Source organism: Narcine bancroftii, chromosome 5 (genome assembly GCF_036971445.1).
Source record: "Narcine bancroftii isolate sNarBan1 chromosome 5, sNarBan1.hap1, whole genome shotgun sequence".
Taxonomy (NCBI): domain Eukaryota; kingdom Metazoa; phylum Chordata; class Chondrichthyes; order Torpediniformes; family Narcinidae; genus Narcine; species Narcine bancroftii.
The window spans coordinates 93,812,859-93,840,027 of NC_091473.1; the positions used below are offsets into that span (position 1 = coordinate 93,812,859).

At 36.8% G+C, this 27,169-nt stretch overlaps 1 protein-coding gene across 3 annotated transcripts in view; it reads right to left on the minus strand.

The window, feature by feature from the left end:
* Positions 1–27,169, minus strand: part of dnai4 (dynein axonemal intermediate chain 4) — a 190,416-nt gene that overhangs the window by 92,906 nt on the left and 70,341 nt on the right. For all 3 annotated transcript variants that reach the window (XM_069938375.1, XM_069938374.1, XM_069938376.1), the window contains 2 exons: positions 3,255–3,449; positions 871–1,025 (listed from right to left, as the gene is read on the minus strand). In XM_069938375.1, coding sequence (XP_069794476.1) covers positions 871–1,025; positions 3,255–3,449 — 350 coding nt within the window. The remainder of the gene's footprint in view (positions 1–870; positions 1,026–3,254; positions 3,450–27,169) is intronic.

Sequence of the window (27,169 nt, forward strand, 5' to 3'; positions counted from 1 at the left end):
CATCTATATGCAATACCCTGAGCACTAACCCAATTGTCATTTTCTGTATGTCCTATACCATTTCCTTAGTAAAGATTTACAATATTTTTACATAATAGATGTTAAACTGACTTATGGTTTCTTGCTTTCTGTCTCCCTCCTTTCTTGAACAGAGATGTTATATTTGAGGTTTTCCAGTTCGGTGGAACCTTTCCAGAATTTGAGGTATATTAGAAAATCAGAACTTTCTCTTCAGGCACTTTATTTTAATATTCCAGTATGCAGAGCTTTTTGTCCCAGGGACTTGTCAGTTGACAATGTTGGCTTCCTTTGCATGAAGCTTCTGCATCCACTATGTTCAATTAGGCAGCTTTGTGGATGTCCAGACACACACTGGAATGATTCAAATGGCTCATTTTTTAATGATTACTTAAAGATCCTATTTTAATTTTTGTTCCAATCTTTTGCAGACCATAGAATGTTTCGCCCTAGAGATAGTAATTTTTTTTTCTTCTCCATATTTGATTGGGACCTCACCCCAAATATCAAAGAATGTGAAAGGCCTTCCTAAAATGGGAATTACAGCTACTTCTGTCAAAACAATTTCATCTTCAATTTTATAAGATTCAGGTTGCCTCTAAGTGGCATTTTCCACTGATTCCCACTGCATTCCAAATGGTTCATTGTCAATAAGTGACGTGAATGGTGTTATCTGCACGATTGACTCATTATATTCAGCTGCTGCACCTATTTCAATTGCCCATAGCAATAACCACAAGATCAGTTTCAAGCACAATCAAATTTCTAAGTCATCACATTAAAAGATCCATGTCTTTCACTTAACATATGATTAGTGATAATTTATATTGGCATCCCCTGAAGATTCCTCACCAAATTGTGTTTGTTCCAGACCATGCAGCTGACATTGTGGCCCTTAGTGAGACAACAGGTAAATGTCCAGAGTGGTAGCATTTTTGGACTTGTGGTATCCAACAGCATTATATTCTCTTCCACCTCTTCTTCAGCATTAGAGGTTCCATCTGGATCTAGGTAATATCAAGGATTAAATATTAAGATATTAAATATTACCTAATGAGGAAGAAATAAATAAAATGTAAATGTCAGATGCCTAACTTTAAAACTTCATCTGAGATGCTCTGAAGGATCACATTTTAAACAAAAATCGGATTTAAGAAGCTTCATTTGAAGTTCTGTTGATGCAAGTGGAATTCTTCTGCCAATGGACATATTAACAGCTGGATACACTTCTTATCTGGTCTCTCAGGTATATTCCCAACAATGAATGTAGTCTCCTTTACTTGAATGAGATCACTGACCTCAGTATCATTATGAGCAGGGGCAATAAATGTCATTTGATCAATCAAAAACTAAATATAGTGCAACTAATAATACTATCTTCTGCTATTTTCAATTAAGATCTTATTTAAGGGACAAATTGGGCCCCAATGATAATCTTATCACTGTGCCCTGAAGTAGAGATTCCTACTTCAAAAGTATATTTCCTACTTCAAATAGAAACCCTGAAACAGGGGTTACATAAATCTAGACAAAGATGGAAAAGATAGATTTGGGTACACGGATTGATGAAAAAGGCTGGTCTGACTTATGTTGGGACAACATTACAAATACAATTTTTTGCACCAACTATACCTTATGCTGCAAAAATTACACAAATTAAATTCAGAAATATCAGAGGAATGTTTTGGATGCAGCGAAGAAACAGGAACCATTTTTCATTCAACCTGGTTAAGTTCCAAGATGAGGCCTTTCTGGCAAGATTTGGGAAATCTTCTAGAACAAATCACTAAGATTTGATTTATACAGATACTGGAATTGTTTAAATTGGGAAATATAGCAGATATAAGACCTAAAATGAGGCTGTCAAAACACCAATTAGAATTTGTAAAGATCTCATTGGCGGTGGCCAGGAAGTGTATAGTGGTTACCTGGAAATCTGATTCCCATCTACATATGACTCATTGGAAAATGGAAATTTATTCCCCTGAAGAAAATTACTTATACACTCAGGAAAAAATACTGTTTTTCTATACATTTGGAGTTCATATCTTCAACACATAGGTGTAGATTCTTAACAATGCCCCTCCCCCCCTCCACCCCTTGCCGTCACGCCCCTGCATCCAAGAACCACATGGGATTCCAGGCAAGTCAAATATTTGTCCCTTGACAGAAGATTGATGAATCCAATTAAAGCTTTTCTTTTTTTTCTTTTCTCTGTTCAATTCTATTGACTATTTCTCTCCTTTTTTTCCCTGGGTGGTTGGGAGGGGGTGAGTTAGAGCTTGTTCTTGTTTTTCTTACTCAAAATGAACATTGAATGATAAGATTATGTTTTTTATGTAATTAAAGAATTTCATGTTTTCATGAAATATAATTAAAAAAAACTGACCTCAAAAATTCAGCTAAGTTTGCATCAAACTTCATTTTGTGATTTATATTTCAAATAATTAACATCAGTTTAAAGTACTTCTAAATTTATATTTTTCTCTATTAACTTCAATCAGTTTCAACAGTTTTCAAATGTCTCTGAATATCAGTGATGCAATGCAATCAAACATACCCTGACAGCATGAATTAACAAAGTAATGGGGAAGATAGCATTATGTAGAGATCTGCAAATACTTGCAGATAGATGCTCAAGGGATAACATGGTACAAAGTTCTCAATGTTATTGCCATGGTATTGAGAAAGCATCTCAATATAGGACATAGTGTCAAATTTTTGTTTTGTTCCATTACAGATCCTTTATATTTCACAAGTTGTTTTGTACATATTGAAATCAAATGCTTGAATTTTCATTTGGTGAGCAGGTCCCCATACAAGTTACATTCATAATAGTTGGCTATGGTTATTCTTTGTCGAGATTCATTTAAAAAGAATGACCATGGTGCTTTTACTAAAACCCAAATTTATGCATAACCCATATATGCACAGGATGCTACTGTGACTGACTCAGTGATGATGGGTCAGTAAGGAATCAGAAGGGTCAGAAGACAGCAAGGAGAAAGTTCAGTATATTAGTTGTTTGGATATAGCATTTTGCACTGGGAATATTTAAGACCGAGATCTTAGCTTCTTTCAAAAAGGAAGAATATGCACATTACAAATGCAAAACAGGTGAAAGCAACAGGAATGTGGAATTAGATTTATATTGATTGAATAAGGTGCGAGATGAAAGCCATTTTTTCTATTCATATATTTGTAAACTATAGCACTTCTTAAATGTTATAATTTACCAGCTAGTACAGGTAGCTGCCGATAAGCAGCAAGTTTAGGCTGGAATATATTTTCCATAATGACACGCTCCATAATAAATAAATGTTCCTTCAGTTTCTCATTTTTTAAGATTTCTTCCAGGTCCTGCTCAGTTTCTTCTATGCCTTGGATCGTGACAATACTTTCTGACTCCCCTGATGAGGTGGATCGGCTTTCTGTAATCACAGTAAATTAGTTATATGTCATGGTTCAGTCATCAGGACACAAAGCCTCAGACTTTCTACTAGTTGTCCACAACATTTGAAAATATTCCATCATTCAATGGAGAGACCATCACCAAGCCTTTAACACTCTACAGCATGGGAAATTCCTTGGGTGACTGCATCCAAACACCATTGGGTCTCTGGATTTTAAAACTAGCAATCAAAAGACTATAAAGAATTAGGATACAAGGCTCTGAAGAATATTTTCCAGATTATTAAGATGGTGCTTTTTTTAAATCCTTTTCATAGCACCAGGTCAAAAGTCATAAATTGTACTCTACACTCGTAATACTCAATCATTATCAACATCATCACCATCTTAATGCTCTTAAAAACTCATCTCACCTTAGGTTTTGTGTCTTGGGCTTTGATTCTTTTCTCTCAGCAAGGAATCAGATCAACCTCGTATGAAGGACCACCATGTTACTCTGGGTCAGTGAAGGAGTTCAGGCTCAAGGGACCTGAAGGTGCACTTTTACTCCATCTGATGTCCCAGTGCTCATGCGGCCACTTACAGCATACGTGGTGATCTTCCCAGCAAGAGATTGCCAATTACACCAGTGTAATAGCTGTACTCCTGTCAAGGTGCAAAAGATACAACCAAACCACATAGTACAAACACACACACAATTTATTCGAGTCCTGCTTTCAGGAATGAGCAATATTTGGTGGTGGGTAGTCAAGGTCATCTTACTAATTCTGGTGAATCTCCTTCAAAGAACTCAGTCAAAAGGTAGAATATTTAAGGTATTTTCTTGCATACAAATTTGATAAACATTGCTTTGAAGTCATTGTTACAAACTTAAGTTTTACATTTTGCATATCTCTTTTCTAAAGACAGAGAAATGGTTTGACATCAATCATTTATTCACATGTAGCTTCCAGTGTATATTGACATTCGTTCTCTGTTGGCCTAATTTCTGGTCTCTAATTAACACATGCAAATAGAAAGTTTCACATTAAGTTACTGAAGTTAACAATGGAGAGCGAAACTTCTGGGCAGAAACAATATTAAATTTGGACTGGATTGGCAGTCACTGGGTGCGATCTACACCCTTTGACAATTCATATTGTGTCTGACAGGTAGTGGAATCAATGAGCTGCATTTAGGTGGGAAACTGATTTATGAATGGACTGCCTGTTGACAGATCTTTGACTCGATCGGTAGTCAGTTAGCACTACTGCATTAAAGATATTAAGGAAGGCATTAAGGATTCTAGAGTCGGGGGGGGGGGGTGGTTTCTGTGATTGCTCTAAGATGACTTGGGCAGAAGTGATAATTGATTCTAATCTCGTGTCTGGAAGGTTTGCTAGCCTAAACGTATCTTTCCCTCCAACCTGTTCACTAGAAGCCTGTGACTTTATCTCTATTACTGAAGAAAATCTATGCTGGTTTTCTCATAGTTGATATATGTAGCTAGCCTATAAACACAAACTTCTACAAATATTTTTGATCCTCTTTGTAATTAGTTTTCAGTTACCAATAACTGTGCTTGAGGCTGAGCAATTATAATAAATATACATACTATGAGGGGAGAGACACTCATGTCCAATGGAGAAATGCCAAAACTCATTTATCCCATAATATCCAGGAACATTTATAAAACTATATTAACAGCTGCAGCACTTGCAGTTAATTAATTACCTCTGCGCAAGTTTCCAATAAATTTACATTCAATTTCCCAGTAATTTGTCACAAATTTCCTTCATGTATTATGAGTTATGAAAAATGTTTTATCATTTTAATTTTTTTTAGAACAAGAACCATAGAACCACTCAGACTTAATATCTTTCATTATGAACAAAGTTTAGACCTGCCTCAAACAAATGAAAAACATTTTCTTCTATTCTGTACACTCTAGATATAGGGTAGATATAAACATTGCAGGAAGTTTACGCAATGTTGGTGGTCTACTAACATTACAAGTATTCAGATTTAAATTTGAATAGAATAGAATTTCTGCAATAACAATGGACACAAAAAATCTATTGAAATACCATAAAGATGCATTTTTACAAAGTGGTCACAATCTTATAGCCTGAGCATTGTCGGGTTTGACTTTCCAATGCTGTATATTGCAAGCTTAAGCACGTATCTGAAATCATCCACAGCAGTGCTGTGCCTCTGTGACCTCAGGGACTGACCTTTAAGTGGGCACCCACATCAAAAGCATGTGGCAGTAACATTGAAAAAGTGGGAAAGATGTTGCTATGTGCAGAACAGCTGCTGTAGGGGCAGAAGATCAGAGGGAAACTATTCCAAATTTCATTGTCACAAATCTAGAGCTTTTGAGAGATCACACTGCTCTCCATGCATGGAGATAGTCCATGACAACAGCTAGGCACTTCTAGCAGGAAATTGTTTAAGAAATCTAAATATAGGGGGGTGTTGCCATGCAGAGGATCTGAGCAGATGTGTACTTCCAGGAAAAGTATTAAAAAGATGGCTTAGAGGTTGAGAAATCAGAATTTCATCATCAAAAAATGGATAAAACTAATACTAAATGAAAAAGGCAAACAAAAACAAAAATTGAAGCAACAGCAACTCAGCCAGGAACATTGAGTGAAAGCCTGATGAGGAGTAGCACAGAATGGGCCTTGGAACTGACTGAACCTTGCAGAATTGTTGGGTCGGCACAAGATATACCCAATATCTTGAAGAAGATGGAAACTTAGTGCACTTGCTTTACAAACGTTCAATCAGCAATGAGACATATCGGTAATGATATCGGAAATTAAAGAAAGTGTGGAAGACTTAACAGAATGAATGACGCAAGTGGAGGCCGAGCTGGACAAAAGACAGACTAAAGACTCTGGAAGAAAAGGCAAAAACATGAGACACAGATAGAAAAGGAATGACAGACAAGATTGACCATATGGAAAATTTCACCAGACGGAATAATGTAAGAATTATTGAACTGAGAGAAGGAATCGAAGGAAAAGACCAGGTGAGCTTTTTTGAAACATATATCTCACAAATGACTGGGGAAAAAACAAGCTAAATGCAAAGCTGTAAATTGAAAGGGCACACCGAACCCTTGGACCCAAAAGAACAAGTGACAATGAACCATGACCAGTCCTGGTAAGACTTTTAAGTTACCGGGAGCAGGATGCGATCTTGGGAGCAGCATACAAATATTCAAAAAATTACAATGGCTCATTAATGGTGGACAATGAGAATGTAATGTTTTTCCAGAATTTTAGATCTGCTTGGTCTAACAAAGAAAAGATTTTGATGAGGTAAAGAGACAAGTGCAATCCAAAAACTTAAAATATTCAATGACTGACCAAGCAGTGCTGAGGGTCAATATCTCAGAAGGTAATCAAAGAATTTTCAAGAATAAGGAAGAAGGGCAAGAATTTTTATGAAAGCTGTGAAAAGATTAAAGCTTTCAGATAAGAAGATTGAAAAGACTGTTTTAAAACAGGTGTTACAGAGTTCTGTGTTGTGTATTGACCTATGTGTTGTGAGGTTTTATGTTAAAAAGTGACAGTTTACCTTTAAGAGCCAAGGTGAAAATGGACTGCTGAAAGATTGGGAGACAGACTGAGCATGTGCAGAAAATGATCTAAAAACTTCTGGACTTGGACGATAAATCATCACTGGGGGTGCTGTGGAGTGGAAGAAGGACCAAAACACAAGTCATTGTCTGGAAGACAGTTTAGAATGTTGGGATTTCAAAAAGGCATGAACATTCCAAAGGCAGCCAGAAGGATCCAGACCAAGCCAGTTGTTCCTCTCTCTGCAAGCATCACAAGAAGACAACTTTGAATTTTGTGCTCTCTCTCTCTCAAAGATCTTTTGGCTTCAGTTTACCAAACAAACTGAATTTTGTTTATGATCTTTGCTTCGATTGAGATCGAAGTTTTGTGAGTCTTGTGTGTTTTGTGTTTGTTTTGTGTCTAAGTTTTTCTTTGGGCTGGTTGGAAATAGACTTCAATTACATATGTTATATTTAGGTTGGGGAATTTATTAGTTTTACACTTATAGAAATTTTCATAGTAACCAGTGGGCATTGTTATAAAAGGGGATATTTTGAATTAAAGTTTGAAGGTGAATTTTTGTTAATAAAGTAATTGTTCATCTTTACTCCTGTGTGATATGCCACCTTTGTAGTTGCTGGTTTGATCTTGTAACACAGGACTAACTGAAAAATGCATCTTTATTCGATCTTGTAGTACTGAACAGTCTTATTTTTACTGCAATGGAAAAAAAAAATCTCTGGAGAGAAAGGGAAGTAGAGAGGAAAATGGCAGGGTGGGGAGCCCAATCTAAGGGGGGAAATGGTGCTGGGAGAGACCGGTTTTTAAAAATTGCGCTAAAGGGAAGGGTTCTTTGATGTTCTATCTCAGATAAATGAGTTTCCTGTAAAAAGCAATATCAACTCCAATTTTCATCAAATAAGCCAACTCTCTCTTCCTTTTTATCTGATTATTAAGACCATTAATATTATAACTTATAAAATTCAAAGTTTTACTCTTTGACATTATATTAAATTCAAAATATTTATAAATCCTCTCTGCTTCTCGTCTTGAACCCCCATATTCTAAAATCATTAAGTATTCCAGGCATCTCCATCAAGAAAAAGAAAAGAAATAAAGAAAAAAAAGAGATTTAATTTTTTTTAAATGATGTAAAAGAAAACAGTATTACTGCTCTCAATCATGTGGGAAGTGACTCTCATCGCCAGGTGGCTCACAGCTATGAAAGGAGAAAGAAAAAAAAACGCCTTCCCCACGATGGAAAAAACAATTTTCGGATAGTCTTCATCATCTTCAGGTAAAGGCGGTAACCTCAAAATCCTTATTAACTTGGTCATCATCGTCAAGGCAAGCAATTTCTTGCTGTATCTACTTATCTGACATTTGATTCTTCTCAATCTGTGGTACATCTGCTGTTAATAAATCAACTCGTTGATCCATTTTATTATTTGAAAAAGAATGAGAGAATTCTAAACTTTCCATCCCATTGTCAAAGAATTTTTCCTGATTATTGCCTTGAAAAACTTTAATTATTGCAAAATGGAGAAAAGAAAACTTCTTCCAAAGTATACACTTTGCAGGATTAAATTCCTTTCACCACATCCACACTAATATCCTCATAGAAAAATACTTTATTGTCCGCCACAATCAAAGGGCCCTGAAACTGACATGCTACTCTCAAAATAGTCTCCTAATCTTGATAACAAAGACATCTAATCAAAACTGAACATGGCATTTGACTCAACATTGGTTTCTTTCTAAGTACTTTATGGACTCTATCCAATTCTAGACCATTTGGAAAATTTTCAGGTCCTAAGGTATCCAGAATCCATTTATGAAAAAAATTATTCTGCATTAGGGCCTTCAAAACATTCTAGCAATCCAACAATCTTCACATTATTTCTTCGACTATGATTCTCTAAAGTGACAATTTTTTGTAAAAGTTATTTTTTCTATACTCCAAGCCATAACTGAATCTTCCACTTTGTGGTGAATCTGTGTTATGCTGTCAGTCTCTCGCTGTGCTTAGTCTGCTTTACTGACATTGGACGTGTATTATCTCTACCACTAAAAACACTCCCCTTGGGTATAACTGTGTATGCACCCATTGTCTTTCATTATTGTATCACTAGTTTCTGCTAATAAAAGCCATGATTCCTGGTTAACTACACAGCCTTGGTCTTCTTCATTAATGGGCACTTAACACTTATTAACCACATCCTTACATTGATCCACTTCATCATGATATTCTTGTAAATTTTCTTCAACTTTTTGAACTTGCATTATCACTTTATCAACCACTTTAATATATCTCTTCATCTATTCCTTAATTATCTTAATTTCTCCTTTAACAAATTCAAACTGAGTATTCACATCTGTTTAATAGATCTATACTGTAAATCTTTTTTCTGACTCATTGCTTGCAAATGATTAATCAATTGCCTGCCAATTCCTTACCCTTTAATTTCAGGTAACCTTACCTACACAGCCTCTTCTTGAAATTGAGCCAGTTGATATTGTTCTTCTGTCTCTTCCTCCAATCTCCTTTGATCTTCCTCCTCCTGCTCCATATTGCTAATAGATGAAAAAGGTGTTTCTGCTCAGCCTCTGAGTACAAAGTAGGTAGGTCTTGAACTTCAACTTTAGTGAGAGCTGACTTTTCAGTCTCCCACTGTAGATCTGTTCTGCGCATGCGCTCTTGTTCTTGTAAACTTTGTAGTTCCACAGACTTCTTCAGGATGCCAGTGCCATCTTCTTTGGCTCCCCAAAGAGATAGTTCTGGAATCACTTGAATATTTGCTGCCATCGCTCTCATCACCTGTGGAGGAGGAGAAAATCCAGCCCGAGGCTCCGACATCAAGCTAGGCCAAATTTTTTCAAATTTTGCGACTTCGTTTACAACCAGTTTTCTAGTTGTTGGAGGTCTTCTCTTTTCTCCCAGCCATAATTAAAACTGTGCAGGCAAGATTCACAATAACTTTTAACTAATTAAATTTTTTTTAGATAACTTTTTTTGTTATTAATTAATTCTCGCAGGTGAGTCGCTTTTGCACATCCCTCGCTCACGTGGTAGCTTCTAGATGTGGACATCTAATTTAAATTCTAAAGCGAGAGGTGTAGCATTTTTATTTAATACAACTTTACCTATTAAAATTCATAAATTCATTGACCCAGTAGGAAGATATGTATTTGTAAATTGTCAAAATAATTCTGAAGATTGGACTTTGATGAATATTTGTGAACCAAATATAGATGATGAAGGGTTTATTAGAGATATATTTATGCATTTGGCTGAGACTAATCAAAAAATATTGGTAGGAGAGGATTTTAATTGTTGTTTTGATCCAGTTTTGGATACAACTACTAAATAAGTTATTCAAATGAAAGCAGCTTAGGCAATTTTGAATGTTAAGAAAAATTTGAATTTAATAGATATGTGGATAAACCCTAAAGAAAGGGATTGTTCTTTTTATTCACATAGACTTGATTCTTATTCTCGGATAGATTTATTTTTAATTTCAGCACAATTGCAAGGAAATGTTATGAATATAGATTATAGGGCCAGAATTTTATCTGATCATTCACCACTTTTAATGCCATATTTATTTTTGGAAAAGGACAAACAAATTTTTAGATAGAGATTAAATTCAACATTGTTAAAAAGGACAGATTGTGTGATTTTATAAGGAAGCATATTCAGGAGTTTTTAGAATTAAATTCAAATTTTGTTTCTAATAAATTTGTTGTTTGGGACAAATAATCAGTTTTACATTGAAAATTAAGAAAGATTATACCAAAGAGATTAATCAATTAAAAAGGCAAATACAGGATTTGGAAAAGGTATTACAAAAAAATCCTACAGATGAGAAAAGAAAGAAATTAATAAAGAAAAAGTTTCATTTTAAGGCAATTCAGATGCATCAGACTAAAAAATTGACTGATAGAACTAAGCAAAGACATTATGAATTAGGAGAAAGAGCTCATAAATCTTTAGCTTTGCAGTTAAAAACTGAACAATCTTCTAGAATAATTAATGCTGTTAGGAAGTGATCAAAGACGATTACTTATAAACCTAAAGAAATTATTTATGCTTTTAAAGTTTTTTATTCTGATTTATATAGATCATAATTTATTGGAGATGAGGATAAAATTGATAAATTTGTATCTCAGATAAATTTGCCTAGATTGACATATCAGATCAGAAAAATTTTGATGCTCCTTTTACAATAAGAAAAATTAATGAAGTACTTGGCTCATGACAGAATGGAAAATCTCGAGGAGAAGATGGTTTTCCATCTGAATTTTATAAGTTTAAGGAACTTCTTATACCTCCACTAATAGAGGTGCTAAAGCAGGCAACAGATGCCCATTCTTTATGGGAATTTTTTTCAACAGCAATAATTACAGTAATACCAAAGAAAGATAAAGGCTTGTTAAATCTTGCATCTTATCGTCCAATATCTTTGTTGAATGTAGATTGTAAGATTGTTAGCAAATAGATTATCTAAATATCTGCCAGATTTCATTCATTTGGATCAAGCAGGTTTTATTAAAAAATGTATTCTGTGGACAATATTGCAATATTAATTAGATTAATTAATTTAATTCAGAAAAGAGAACATAGTATTGCAGTAATTTTGTATGTGGCAAACTTTTGATAGGTTGGAATTGAACTTTTTGTTTAAAGCTTTAGTTAAGTTTGGTATTATTTATACATTTATAAATTGGGCTAAAGCCTTATATAAAAACACTTTAGCAAAAGTTATTACTAATGGAAAAAATTCTGCTTCTTTTCCATTAACTAGGTCAAATCGCTAAGTTTGACCTTTGTCAACAGCTTTATTTACTTTAGCAATTGAATCTTTAGCTTAACTTATTAGACAGGATTCTAAGATTAAGGGAATTAAAGTGAATCAAGAATATAAAATTAATTTATTTGCTGATGATGTTTTGGTTTATTTAACTGATCCTAAAAATGCTTTATTACATTTATAGATTAGATTGAAATAATATGGGGATGTGGAATATGGGAAAAAAGTGAAATTATGCCCTAAGCTGTGGGTGATTATACAGATTCCAAAATAGTTACAAAATTTAGGTAGCTAGATATAGGTATCAAATATTATTAGAATTGATAATGATTTTTAAAAATTATATAAATTGAATTATTTACCTTTGTTTAATAGAATTGTTGCTAATTTTCAAAAATTGAATAATTTACCTATTACTTTAATTGGTAGAGTGAACTGTGTTAAAATGAATGTTTTTCCTAGAATTCAATAACTTTTTCAATCAATTTCCATTCCAATTCCTTCAAAAACATTTTAAGGATTTAAATATAGTGGCTAGGAAATTTTTATGGAAAGATAAAATACCTAAGGTTTCTTTGGAAAAATTGACTTGTAAGTATGAATTATTATAAAGCAGTTCAATTGAGATTTATAAATGTATTGTTTAATTTAGATAGTATTCCAGCTTGGGCTTCTGTTAAATTTGATGTTAATTGCTTTAGCAGTTGCTATGAAATGTATAGCAATATTATGGAAGTTAGAAATAGATTTAGGTATGCAAAGATGGCATGCAGAACTTTGTAGTTATACTATAAGAGAAAATTACATAGATTGTGAGATAAATATATAATATTTTAAAATATGGAGCCCATATTTATAAAATTTTGGTTTCCATGCATGATTGACTCTCTGGAAACCACTTCTTGGTAACCTCCAATAGAGTTTTCTGTATGAATCTTTTATTTCTTTGCATTCTCCTGTTTTTTTATTCCTTTTTTCCTTTCTTTTAGGGGTGGGGGTTGGGAGGGTGGAGGGTGTGTTGAGGGGGATGGGAGTATATTACATATAATATATATTTTTTTTATAAATCGGTTACAATTGAATGTAATGTAATTATATTGTGATTTAAATTTTATAAATGAAGTATACAAAAACATTCTTCTTCGCAAAATTCCATGGGCCTTTATCACAGGCTTTTGGATTTTACTGCTGATGTCAATGTCAGAGCTAAGGATGTGTGTGTGATTTTAAAAGGGAAATATGCATATTTCTTAAAAGGGAAACACTACTCAAAAGGAAAATGTTCCTTTAAAAGGAAAATGCTGCAGTATTATTTAAAAAGTTGGAAAGATTTTATTGTTATACAATATTTGTTTGAAAAATGTTATGGATAAAACACTAGAGCTTATTAGTCTTAATATTAATGGGTTAAACTGATCAGTAAAGAGGAAAATGATCTTGGCATACATAAAGAAATTATAAGTAGATATAATTTTTCTACATTAAATACATCTTACTAAATTGGAACATGATAAATTGAAAAGAGAATGGGTAGGACAAACAATATCATCTTTTTGTTCAAAGGGAAGTAGCGATTCTAATTAGTAAGAATACACCAACATTAATAAAAGGCACATCGGTTGACAAGGCTGTAAGGTATGTAATGGTATATTGAAGATATCCTTCATAAAGGTTTCATTGTCATAATTTGGGGCATAGATATTTATGTGTCCATGCTTCTCCATAAATTTTTCAATGTGCCATTAAATCCCACAGAGAGAGAGATTATTCTTTTTACTCAAGGGTATATAATTCATATACAAGGATTGACTTATTTTTAATGTCTTCCCAGCTAAAAAGTAGTGATAAAAAACAGAATACCTAGCAAGACTTTTATCAGACCACTCATCACTAACATTAACTATTGCAATAATGAAAAATCAAGAAAATGTATACAGATGGCATCTCAATGTCATGTTATTCAAAATAATAGATATCAGCAAGTTTATAAAGAAGACAGAAATATTTTGTGAAACAAACCACCCATCTACTAATAATAGCTTTTTTGATATGGGACAGATTCAAAGCAGACTGGAGGAGACAAATTAGTCCTTCCTGAGTTTTGCAGACAATTCAAAGAATTACTAACGCCCCTATTAATGGATGTTTTAGACCAAGTGGTAGAGACATAGGCCATCATGGATCATTCCCAAATGCAATCATTATAGTACTACCAAAAAAAAGGATTGATTAAAAATTTCATCATATAGACCAATTTCACTGTTCAATGCTGATTATTGTTGGCTAATAGATTAGGACATCTACCAAAACTGATACATAGAGACCAGGTAGGATTTGGAAAAAGAAAACATTCCTCAAATATTCTAGGAAGGTTATTCAATATAATACATATGGCAAAATTTGAACAGAATCCAAGCATTACAGTCTCCCTGGGTGCAGAAAAAGATTTGACCATTTGGCATGGTCCTTTCTATTTAAAACATTGGAAAAATTTGGAATAAGCAAAACACAAAGTGGATAAAAATTATACATCATAAACCACAAGCTAAAATTATAAACAATAGCCAGATGCCAGAGTTGTTTCCCTAGCGCTTTTTATATTAATGACTGAACCACTAGCAGAGATAAAAAGAGGGGATTTGGATATAAAGGGCTCCAAAGTTGAACAAGAAGAACACAAAATTAGACTATTTGCAAATTACCTGCTTTTGTACCTATCAGAAAAATTACAAGAAACATTAGAAAAATATGGAAGAGAACCTGACTATAAAATAAATATGGACAAAAAAGAGATAATGCCATTGACACATTAGAATGCAAAAAAGGAAGTAAATTTAAATTGAAGACAGGTGGAATAAAATATCTTGGAATAGCAACTGACAATAATCTACAGAATCTGTATAAATAAAATTATGTTTCTCTTTTGGACAAGATTTAAAAAACCTAGCAGAAATGGAGAGATTTACAGATCAGTGGGAAGGGTTAATTGTTGCAAAATGAAAGTAATGTTAAGACTACAATATCTTTTTCAACATGCTACATGGTTATGCATAATGGTGAGGCCATTTTGGTAAGATATCACAAAAAAAATTAACCAGGAAAACAAGAGTGGCCTTTGTGGGCGACCCAGAGCTATGTCTGCTAGACAATTTCATTGAAATAAGCAACAAATTTATAAAAAAGAACACTGGCAGAAGCAAAAAAATGTATTGCAAGCACTTGGAAGTCCAATTCCCCTCTACTTATAGCTTGATAGACTGCGGAAATAAACAGCTGTAAACCGATGGAAAAAAATCATATTTAATTTAAAAATAAGTATAATACTTGTTTTTGAAAATTTTATTTTCCATTTGCATCAAAACATATGCAGTATTTGTCCATAACATGAAAAAGATAAAATAATGGCACAAAAATAATAAAATTTTTATATATTTTCTCTCCCCCCCACCCACTTGAAAAATATAGAAAAGAACCTGACTATAAAATAAATATGGACAAAGAAGTAGGAAAAAAAGAAAAGAGTCTATGCTCCAACCCTTCAGGCGGAACCAGCAGAAAAGGACAAGTTCTACATTGATCTGCGCAACCTCATCCAAAGCACCCCTACAGCCGACAAGGTTGTCATCCTTGGCGACTTCAACACTCGCGTCGGCAAAGACTCAGAAATCTGGCCAGGAATCCTTGGCAAGCATGATGTCGGCAAGTGCAATGACAACGGGCGCCTCCTGTTGGAACTCAGCGCAGAACAGCGGCTTGTCATTACTAACACCCTTTTCCAGCAGAGAATCAGCCTGAAGGCTACCTGGATGCTTCCCCGATCCAAACAATGGCACCTCCTGGACTACGTTCTGGTGCGAGGAAGAGACAAACGAGATGTGCTCCACACCAGGGTCATGCCCAGCGCGGAATGCCACACTGACCACCGGCTTGTTCGCTGCAAGTTCAACCTTCACTTCAAGCCAAAGTGCAAGAACAGTGGTGCCCCCAGAAAGAGGTTCAATGTTGGAAACTTGCAGTCAGACGTAGTGAGAGGAAATTTCCAGGCAAACCACCAAGCAAGGCTCGAAGATGCAAACTGCCTCATGGACACGTTTCCTGAAACCCACTGGGATCAGCTGAAAACGGCCATACTGCAATCCACTGAAGAGGTACTGGGCTTCACTTCCAGGAAAAACAAGGACTGGTTTGATGAAAACAACCAGGAAATCCAGGAGCTGCTGGCTAAGAAGCGATCTGCCCACCAGGCTCACCTTGCAAAGCCTTCCTGGACAGATAAAAAAAAACGAGCCTTCCATCTCGCATGCAGCCACCTTCAGCGCAAACTCCGGGAGATCCAAAATGAGTGGTGGACTAGCCTCGCCAAATGAACCCAGCTTAGCGCTGACATTGGCGACTTCAGGGGTTTTAATGAGACACTAAAGGCTGTGTACGGCCCCTCACCCCAAGTCCAAAGCCCTCTGCGCAGCTCAGATGGCGAAGTCCTCCTCAGTGACAAGCTCTCCATCCTCAATCGATGGTCAGAACACTTCCAATCCCTGTTCAGTGCCAACCGCTCAGTCCAAGAATCCGCCCTGCTCCAGCTCCCTCAACAACCCTTGAGGCTAGAGCTGGATGAGGTCCTTACCCGGGAAGAGACATATAAGGCAATTGAACAACTGAAAAGTGGCAAAGCAGCAGGTATGGATGGAATCCCCCCCAGAGGTCTGGAAGGCTGGCGGCAAAGCTCTGCATACCAAACTGTATGAGTTTTTCATGCTCTTCTGGGACCAAGGAAAGCTGCCTCAGGACCATCGTGATGCCACCATCATCACCCTGTACAACAACAAAGGCGAGAAATCAGACTGCTCTCTCCATTGCAGGCAAAATCTTTACTAGGATTCTCCTTAATAGAATAATACCTAGTGTCACCAAAAATGTCCTCCCAGAATCACAGTGTGGCTTTCGCGCAAACAGAGGAACTACTGACATGGACTTTGCCCTCAGACAGCTCCAAGAAAAGTGCAGAGAACAAAACAAAGGACTCTACATCACCTTTGTTGACCTCACCAAAGCCTTTGACACCGTGAGTAGGAAAGGGCTTTGGCAAATACTAGAGCGCCTCGGATGCCCCCCCAAGTTCCTCAACATGGTTATCCAACTGCACGAAAACCAACAAGGTCAGGTCAGATACAGCAATGAGCTCTCTGAACCCTTCTCCATTGACAACGGCGTGAAGCAAGGCTGCGTCCTCGCACCAACCCTCTTTACTATCTTCTTCAGCATGATGCTGAAACAAGCCAATAAAGACGGTGTTTACATCCGGTACCGCACAGATGGCAGTCTCTTCAATCTGAGGCACCTGCAAACTCACACCAAGACACAAGAGCAACTTGTCCGTGAACTTCTCTTTGCAGATGATGCCGCTTTAGTTGCCAATTCAGAGCCAGCTCTCCAGCCCATGACGTCCTGTTTTGCGGAAACTGCCAAAATGTTTGGCCTGGAAGTCAGCCTGAAGAAAACAGAGGTCCTCCATCAGCCAGCTCCCCACCATGACCACCAGCTCCCCCACATCTCCATCGGGCACACTGAACTCAAAATGGTCAACCAGTTTACCTACCTCGGCTGCACCATTTCATCAGATGCAAGGATCGACAAAGAGATAGACAACAGACTCGCCCAGGCAAATAGTGCATTTGGAATACTACACAAAAGAGTCTGGAAAAACAACCACCTGAAGAAACACACAAAGATCAGCGTGTACAGAGCTGTTGTCATACCCACACTCCTGTTCGGCTCCGAATCATGGGTCCTCTACTGGCATCACCTACGGCTCCTAGAATGCTTCCATCAGCGCTGTCTCCGCTCCATCCTCAACATTCATTGGAATGACTTCATCACCAACATCGAAGTACTCGAGCTGGCAGAGTCCGCAAGCATCAAATCCATGCTGCTGAAGACCCAACTGCGCTGGGTGGGTCACGTCTCCAGAATGGAGGACCATCGCCTTCCCAAGATCGTGTTCTATGGCGAGCTCTCCACTGGCCACCGAGACAGAGGTGCACCAAAGAGGTACAAGGACTGCTTAAAGAAATCTCTTGGTGCCTGCCACATTGACCACCGCCAGTGGGCTGATATCGCCTCCAACCGTGAATCTTGGCACCTCACAGTTCGGCAGGCAGCAACATCCTTTGAAGAAGACCGCAAAGCCCACCTCACTGACAAAAGACAAAGGAGGAAAAACCCAACACCCAACCCCAACCAACCAATTTTCCCTTACAACCGCTGCAACTGTGCCTGCCTGTCCCGCATCGGACTTGTCAGTCACCAACGTGCCTGCAGCAGACGTGGACATACCCCTCCATAAATCTTCATCCGCGAACCCAAGCCAAAGAAGAAGGAATCAATTAATTGCAATTTACATAACAGTCTTAAATCATAATTAATTAGGGCAGGTTGGATGGGGGCGTGGTGCACGCTGCAGGTAAATTCGGAGCAATAAAATCCATATAGAGTTTCAAATCTTATCAAATTTTTTCTGGGTGATTTCAAACATTATATGTTTTTCTCTCTAATGATATACAATTTAATAATTCCATTCCCCATTTATTCAACACCACAATATCACCAGATTTCCATGTTACAGCTATAGATTTCTTTGCTATTGCTACACTTAATAACTTCTTTTGATAAATATCTAACTTCAAATGGGAAATATCTTCCAATAAAAATCCTCTGGAATTCTTCAAACTTTGCGTCTTCAAAACACATTCCTTTTTTTTAAACTTTATTTATTCGTTAAAAAAACAAATAATATATGACGTATACAGCAATTAAACATGAACATTTATATATATAAAAGAAAAAAAGAAAGAATATTTTAAAAAATTAAATATACATATTAAAATCTAATCATTATAAATTGAAATGTAAATATTCCAAGTATAACAGCCACTTATTAATTAAAAAATTATAATTATCATGTGAAACATACGTAATTTTTTCCATTATTCAACAATATTTCATCTCATTATGCCATCTATTAATATCAATCATATTTGTACCTTTCCACATACTAGCAATATATTTTTTTGCTATGGATTATGCTAAATATACAAAAGCAAGCTGGAACCTATCTAATCCCAAACCTTTCAAAGGTTGCAAACTACCCAATAAAAATACTGTTGGATCTAAAACTATTTTAACCTTATACAGATATTCTAAAAACGATTGAATATTCTTCCAAAAAGATTGTATATGTATACATGAACAAACAGCATGAAGTTCCAACCGTATCACCACATTTAAAACACAAATCTGAATCATTAAAACCATACTTTTAAAATTTTTCAGGTGTCAAATATAATTGATGTAAAAAGTTGTAATTAATCATTGCATAATGTGCATTTATCATGTGCAATTAGGGCAGACCGACGTTCAGGTCAGTGGCTGTCAGCCTTGTCTAGCATGGTTCTGATATTCCAGCATGCTAGCTTGAGTTTGTGAGCATTTTTTGCCATGGAGGGGGAGGATATGGAGGCATCGCATCACCCTCATCAGTGTCTATGCTCCAACCCTCCAGGCGGAACCAGCAGAAAAGGACAAGTTCTACACTGACCTGCGCAACCTCATTCAACGCACCCCTACAGCCGACAAGGTTGTCATCCTTGGCGACTTCAACGCTCACGTCGGCAAAGACTCAGAAACCTGGCCAGGAATCCTGGGCAAGCATGGTGACGGCAAGTGCAAAGACAATGGGCGCCTCCTGTTGGAGATCTGCGCAGAACAGCGGCTTGTCATTACAAACACCCTTTTTCAGCAGAGGGACAGCCTTAAGACCACCTGGATGCATCCCCGATCCAAACACTGGCACCTCCTAGACTACGTCAAGGTGCGAGAAAGAGACAAACGAGATGTGCTCCACACCAGGGTCATGCCCAGTGCGGAATGCCACACTGACCAATGGCTGGTTCGCTGCAAGCTCAACCTTCACTTCAAGCCAAAGCCCAAAAACAGTAAAGCACCCAGAAAGAGGTTCAATGTTGGAAACCTGCAGTCAGACGAAGTGAGAGGAAACTTCCAGGCAAACCTCAAAGCAAAGCTCGACGATGCAATCCACCTCACGGACTCGTCCCCTGAAACCCTCTGGGATCAGCTGAAGACTACCATACTGCAATCCATTGAAGAGGTACTGGGCTTCTCCTCCAGAAAAAACAAGGACTGGTTCGACGATAACAGCCAGGAAATTCAGGAGCTGCTGGCAAAGAAGTGAACTGCCCACCTTCTCTGTCCAGAGAAGAAACAAGCCTTCCGTCGCGCATGCAGCCATCTTCAGCACAAACTCCGAGAGATCCAAAATGAGTGGTGGACTAGCCTCACCAAGCGAACCCAGCTCAGCGCGGACATTGGCGACTTCAGGGGTTTCTACGAGGCTCTAAAGGCTGTGTACGGCCCCTCACCCCAAGTGCAAAGCCCGCTGCGCAGCTCAGACGGCAAAGTCCTCCTCAGTGACAAGATCTCCATCCTCAACCGATGGTCAGAACACTTCCAATCTCTTTTCAGTGCCAACCGCTCAGTCCAAGATTCCGCCCTGCTCCAGCTCCCTCAACAGCCCCTAAGGCTAGAGCTGGATGAGGTCCTCACCCAGGATGAGACATATAAGGCAATTGAACAACTGAAAAGTGGCAAAGCAGCAGGTATGGATGGAATGCCCCCAGAGGTCTGGAAGGCTAGCGGCAAAACTCTGCATGTCAAACTGCATGAGTTTTTCAAGCTTTGTTGGGACCAAGGAAAACTGCCTCAGGACCTTCGTGATGCCATCATCATCACCCTGTACAAAAACAAAGGCGAGAAATCAGACTGCGCAAACTACAGTGGAATCACGCTGCTCTCCATTGCAGGCAAAATCTTCGCTAGGATTCTCCTAAATAGAATAATACCTAGTGTCGCCGAGAATATTCTCCCAGAATCACAGTGCGGCTTTCGCGCAAACAGAGGAACTACTGACATGGTGTTTGCCCTCAGACAGCTCCAAGAAAAGTGCAGAGAACAAAACAAAGGACTCTACATCACCTTTGTTGACCTCACCAAAGCCTTCGACATCGTGAGCAGGAAAGGGCTTTGGCAAATACTAGAGTGCGTCGGATGCCCCCCAAATTTCCTCAACATGGTTATCCAACTGCACGAAAACCAACAAGGTAGGGTCAGATACAGCAATGAGCTCTCTGAACCCTTCTCCATTAACAATGGCGTGAAGCAAGGCTGTGTTCTCGCACCAACCCTCTTTTCAATCTTCTTCAGCATGATGCTGAAACAAGCCAATAAAGACGGTGTTTACATCCGATACCACACAGTTGGCAGTCTCTTCAATCTGAGGCGCCTGCAAGCTCACACCAAGACACAAGAGAAACTTGTCCGTGAACTTCTCTTTGCAGACGATGCCGCTTTAGTTGCCCATTCAGAGCCAGTTCTTCATCGCTTGACGTCCTGTTTTGCAGAAACTGCCAAAATGTTTGGCCTGGAAGTCAGCCTGAAGAAAACTGAGGTCCTCCATCAGCCAACTCCCCACCATGACTACCAGCCCCCCCACATCTCCATCGGGCACACAAAACTCAAAACGGTCAACCAGTTTACCTATCTCGGCTGCACCATTTCATCAGATGCAAGGATCGACGAGATAGACAACAGACTCGCCAAGGCAAATAGCGCCTTTGGAAGACTACACAAAAGAGTCTGGAAAAACAACCAACTGAAAAACCTTACAAAGATCAGCGTTTACAGAGCCGTTGTCATACCCACACTCCTGTTCGCCTCCGAATCATGGGTCCTCTACCGGCATCACCTACGGCTCCTAGAACGCTTCCACCAGCATTGTCTCCGCTCCATCCTCAACATTCATTGGAGCGCCTTCATCCCTAACATCGAAGTACTCGACATGGCAGAGGCCGACAGCATCGAGTCCACGCTGCTGAAGATCCAGCTGCGCTGGGTGGGTCACGTCTCCAGAATGGAGGACCATCGCCTTCCTAAGATCGTGTTATATGGCGAGCTCTCCACTGGCCACCGTGACAGAGGTGCACCAAAGAAGAGGTACAAGGACTGCCTAAAGAAATCTCTTGGTGCCTGCCATATTGACCTCCGCCAGTGGACTGATATCGCCTCAAACCGTACATCTTGGCGCCTCACAGTTCGGCGGGTAGCAACCTCCTTTGAAGATGACCGCAGAGCCCACCTCACTGACAAAAGACAAAGGAGGAAAAACCCAACACCCAACCCCAACCAATCAATTTTCCACTGCAACCGCTGGAACCGTGTCTGCCTGTCCCGCATCGGACTTGTCAGCCACAAACGAGCCTGCAGCTGACGTGGACATTTACCCCCTCCATAAATCTTCGTCTGCGAAGCCAAGCCAAAGAATGTACATTTATCAATCTAGTTACACCATCATAACAGATATCTAACAAATTCTCTTCAGAAAAAATAAAACTAATATCCATTTCCCATTTAATTTTGGATCTATCCCAAGCCTTTTTATCCATGCCATCCCGTAATATTTGATACATAAATGAAATATACCCCTTCTCTGGTACATTCATAAGAAACGCCTCAAATTTAGATTTTAGGTAAAATCATATTTCTACCAAACATACAGTTTACCAAAGATCAAATTTGATAATAAAGAAATAAAGAATTCTTATCAATACCAAAATCTTCCCTCTTCTGAATAAAAAATAAAAACTTACCCTCTTTAAAACAATCTCCCAAATTTTTCACACCTTTAAATCTCCAATGCAATAAACTTTGATTATGTATTGAAAAAGAAATAAGTTGATTATTATACAACAGAGTCAAAGCAAATAATTTACCCCTAGAACCTATCATTTTATTTTTCTTTATCCATAACTTTATTAAATGTTTTAGTATAGGCACATTATATTGTTGTAACAAATTCATATTCCACCTAAACAAAAATTGATGTATTTCAAATTCAGAAATACTTGCCATCTCAATTTTAGCCCAACTAGGAGGTGATACCAAATCCATCAATGAGCTAATAAATTTAAGTTGGGCTGCCTCATAATAATTTTGAAAATGTGGTAAACACAATCCCCCTAACTCATATTTCCAAGGTAATTTATTCAAAGCTACTCTCGAAAATTTACCCCTCCATAAAAACTCCCTAACCATTTTATTTAAATCTCGAAAAATAATTTTATCAAGTAAATACGGGATAGATTGAAACAGATATTGTATACACAGAAAGATATTAATCTTAATTGTATTTATCCTTCCCACTAAATTAATAGGTAAATCTTTCCATTTAATAAAATCAATTTTGATTTTTTTCATTAATGGAGCATAATTTAACTTATATAAAGATTGATAATTAACATTCAAAATTATACCCAGATATTTAATTCGGTCAGTCCACTTGAAATTAATAATTTTCTTATAAACTAAATAATCTCCTTCACTTACTGGTAATATTTCACTTTTTTCCCAGTTAACTTTATATCCAGAAAGACATCCATATTGTATTAAACACTCCTTCAAATGCAAAAGTGACTGAACTGGGTTTATTAAATACACCAAATCATCATCAGCAAACAAATTAATTTCATACTCCTCATCTAAAACTTTCATACCTTGTATCTGTGTATTTTGTCTTATCAACTGTGCTAAAGGTTCAATATCTAATGCAAACAAAGCTGGTGATAAAGGACCACCTGGACGAGTTGATCGAGTTAACTTAAAAGATTCCAAAATCAAACGATTCGTCAATACTCTAGGTGCCGGTTTACTATATAGAGCCCTAATCCAACCAATAAAAGGACCAAACTTAAATTTTTCCAAAACTTTAAACAAAAATTCCATTCAACTCTATCAAATGCTTTTTCTGCATCTAAGGAAGGATATCACCATCGGATCACCTAAAGAATGTCAAAATCTATTAATCAAACTAATCACACACAAAATGTTATCTGAATCATATCTATTCTTTATAAAACCTGTTTGATCAATATGAATCAACTTTGGTAAAAATTTAGCCAATCTATTCGCTAATATTTTAGCTATTATTTTATAATCTACATTTAACAACGAAATTGGTCTATATGAAAATACTTTCAAAGGATCTCTATCTTTTTTAGGAATTAGTGTAATTAAAGCACTAGAACAAGACTCAAGCAATTCATAATGTTCTCCAACTTGACGTAATACATCCCCAAACACTGTAGATAAATCATCATAAAAATTTTTTATAAAATTCAACCGAGAATCCATCATCGCCAGCCGATTTACCATTCGGCATTTCCAGCATAGCCATTTTAATTTCTGAATCAGTAAATGGTTCTTCTAACTCTTATATATCTGCATCCTCCAATATCAGTAAATTCAGCTGTGATAAAAAAAAGATCAATCGATCCAATTTCCTGTTTTCCTTCAGATGTATATAACTTTTTCTAAAATGAATAAAACTCATCATTAATCTCACAAGGTTCATAATTAATAAGAGAATTCTGTCTAACAGCATTAATAGTCCTCGATATCTGTTCTTTCTTTAATTGCCACGCCAATACCTTATGTGCTTTCTCTCCCCATTCGTAATGCCGTTGTTTAGTCCTATTAATCACACATTCAAATTTATAAGATTGCAAAGTATTATATTTCAATTTCAGCCTAGATAATTCTATTTTCTGATCTTCTGTAGCATCTTTCTGAAATTCTTTTTCTACCTCATCAATCTGTTTCTCTAATTCAAGACTCTGATTTAATCGATTCTTTTTTTATTTTAGAGATATAACTAATTATTTGTCCTCTCAAATAGGCTTTCATAGCATCCCATAATACAAACTTACTTTGAACATTATTAGAATTTTCTTTCAAAAAAAGATTTATTTATTTTTTCAAAAAAATCAATAAATTCCGTATTTTTTAACAACATTGTATTAAATCTCCAACAAGAAGCTGTTTGAATTTTCTCAGAAGTTTCATATGTAAAATATAACAGAGAATGATCTGAAATCACCCTACTTTTATATTCCACTTGTTGCATTTTCCCTTGTAAATGTGCAGATACTTAAAAGAAATCAATCCTTGAAAACGATTCATGTCTAGATGAATAAAAGGAAAAATCTTTCTCTGTTGGATTAAGACGTCTCCAAATATCTACTAAATTAAGATCTTTCATCAATGCTTGAACCTGAATTGTCATCTTGGATTTTTTAAACTTTCTTCGGAGATTTATCTAATAAAGGTTCCAAAACACAATTAAAATCACCACCAACTAAAATATTATCATTAGCCTGACCCAAACATAAAAATGCATCCAAAATAAATACTTAATCATCTCCATTTGGAGCATAAATATTAAGTAAAGTCCAAAATTCACTAAAAATCTTACAATTCAATTTAAGAATACATCCTGCCTTTTCCTCCATTGATTGTAATTCAAAAGATAAATTTTTATGTATCAAAATTGCTACACCTTTAGCTCTAGAATTAAATGAAGAAGAATATACATGCCCAACCCAGTCCCTTTTTAATTTCACGCTTTCCTTCACATTCAAATGTGTTTCTTGTAAAAAGGCAATATCACTTTTCATTTTCTTAATATACGCCAAGACTTGCTTATGTTTAATCGTACTATTTAATCCTCGAACATTAAAAGTAGCAAACATCAACTTTGACATATCTACTATTATTACTAAATAGCAATAATATCTTTATATAGAAACTCAAATCAACGTATATAGGCCCTCAGATAAAAAAAAATCACAAATTAAAAGCTAAAAAAAATTTAAAAAAAGAAAAATCCCCCCCCAAAAAAAAACTACCAAAAGGTAGTAATCCCCTAAACAAAAATTGGGTGTGGGTCACCCACCAGTGGCTGATGACTAGTAAAGAACTTAGTGCACATCTCTCCCTCCCCAGCCAAACATTCAGTAACATCAAAATCTCATAATAACAAAAGAAGAAATAGAATAAAAAAATTCTTCTCTTCATCCAGAAGATTCCAATCTCAAAGATCCCATTTCAGAAGAAGGTAGACTCTTTCCATTCCATTTTTTCCCCATTTCTGCCATTTCTTCCGTTTCCAGAGCAACCAGATTTTTCTTTAGGAGATAATGATGGACTACATCTTTGTCCTCTTATATCTGGCAATGAATCAGCAAAAATCATTGCTTCACGATCAGTTTCAAAAAACTGAAATTGATAGTCTCCATAACACACCTTCAACACTGCAGGGTAACGAAAAGTAGACTTATAACTTTTACGCCACAAAACTTCTTTAACTGGATTGAATTGACGTCGATGTTGAATGACCTCTTGACTCAGATCAGGATAAAAAAAAAAGACTCTGCTATTCTGAATCAATAATGGGATTTGTCGTTGTCTCGCATTTTGTACTGCAAGTCGAAGTATTGCTTCTCTATCCAAATAACTCAAACATTGAATTATTACCGGTCTCAGTGGTTGACCAGCCGAGGATGTTCTTCTTAAAGCTCGATGGGCTCTTTCCAGTGCCAATCCCCCACAGAAAAATTCTTGCCCTAATATTTGCAGAATCCAGTCTTTAAAAAAACAAAGAGGGTCTTGTCCTTCTATACCTTCTGGCAAACCAACAATTTTCACATTATTCCTTCTGCTTTGATTTTCCAAATAATCTATTTTTCTTTCTAGCTCCTTCTCACGTTCTCCCAATTCTATGACTGATTTTTCCACCTTCAATACTTTTTCTGTGTTAGAAATCACTTGTTGTTTACAGTCCAAAAAAGCAGTCTGAAATTTTTAAAATTCTTCATAAGATGCATTCACACATGCCTTCATACCAGCATTCATTTGAACCATCTCATTCATTTGAGATGTCAACAAATCCATTCCAGGTTTTATAACAGCTTGAATAGATGCCTTCAATTGTGATTCAGTAAAACTCAGCTCTGCTCTCTCTCACATGGTGGCCGAACAAGGTAACTTCAGCTCCTGCTGCAATTCAACAAAAGGCATTTTAAAAGATTTACTGCAGGTCTGGACTCCCAGCGACGGCATCTCGACTTCTTCAGGGAGTCGCCGCTGGTCTCCCCCCACATCCTGTTGTCTTCTCATCCATTAGCAAAGAAAAACGACTTCTTCAGATTGTAATGCTGCCTGATGCATTTTCTTTTCAGCCTCCACAGGCGATCCTTGGGATTTAGTCAATGAAGAAATTGAGCCTGGGGCTGCTTCAAGTCGTCTAGGCCCCAAGTCTTCAGCACTTCGAAAATGTATCTTCTTCTGAACTTGAGGTTTAGTCTTTTTACCATTAGTGGCCATAATAATTCCTTAATACTTTAAACTAAAATTTAAAAAATTTAAACTTGGAAACAAAGGGTTAAAAAAAAGAGTATTTAAAAGTCTGGCCAG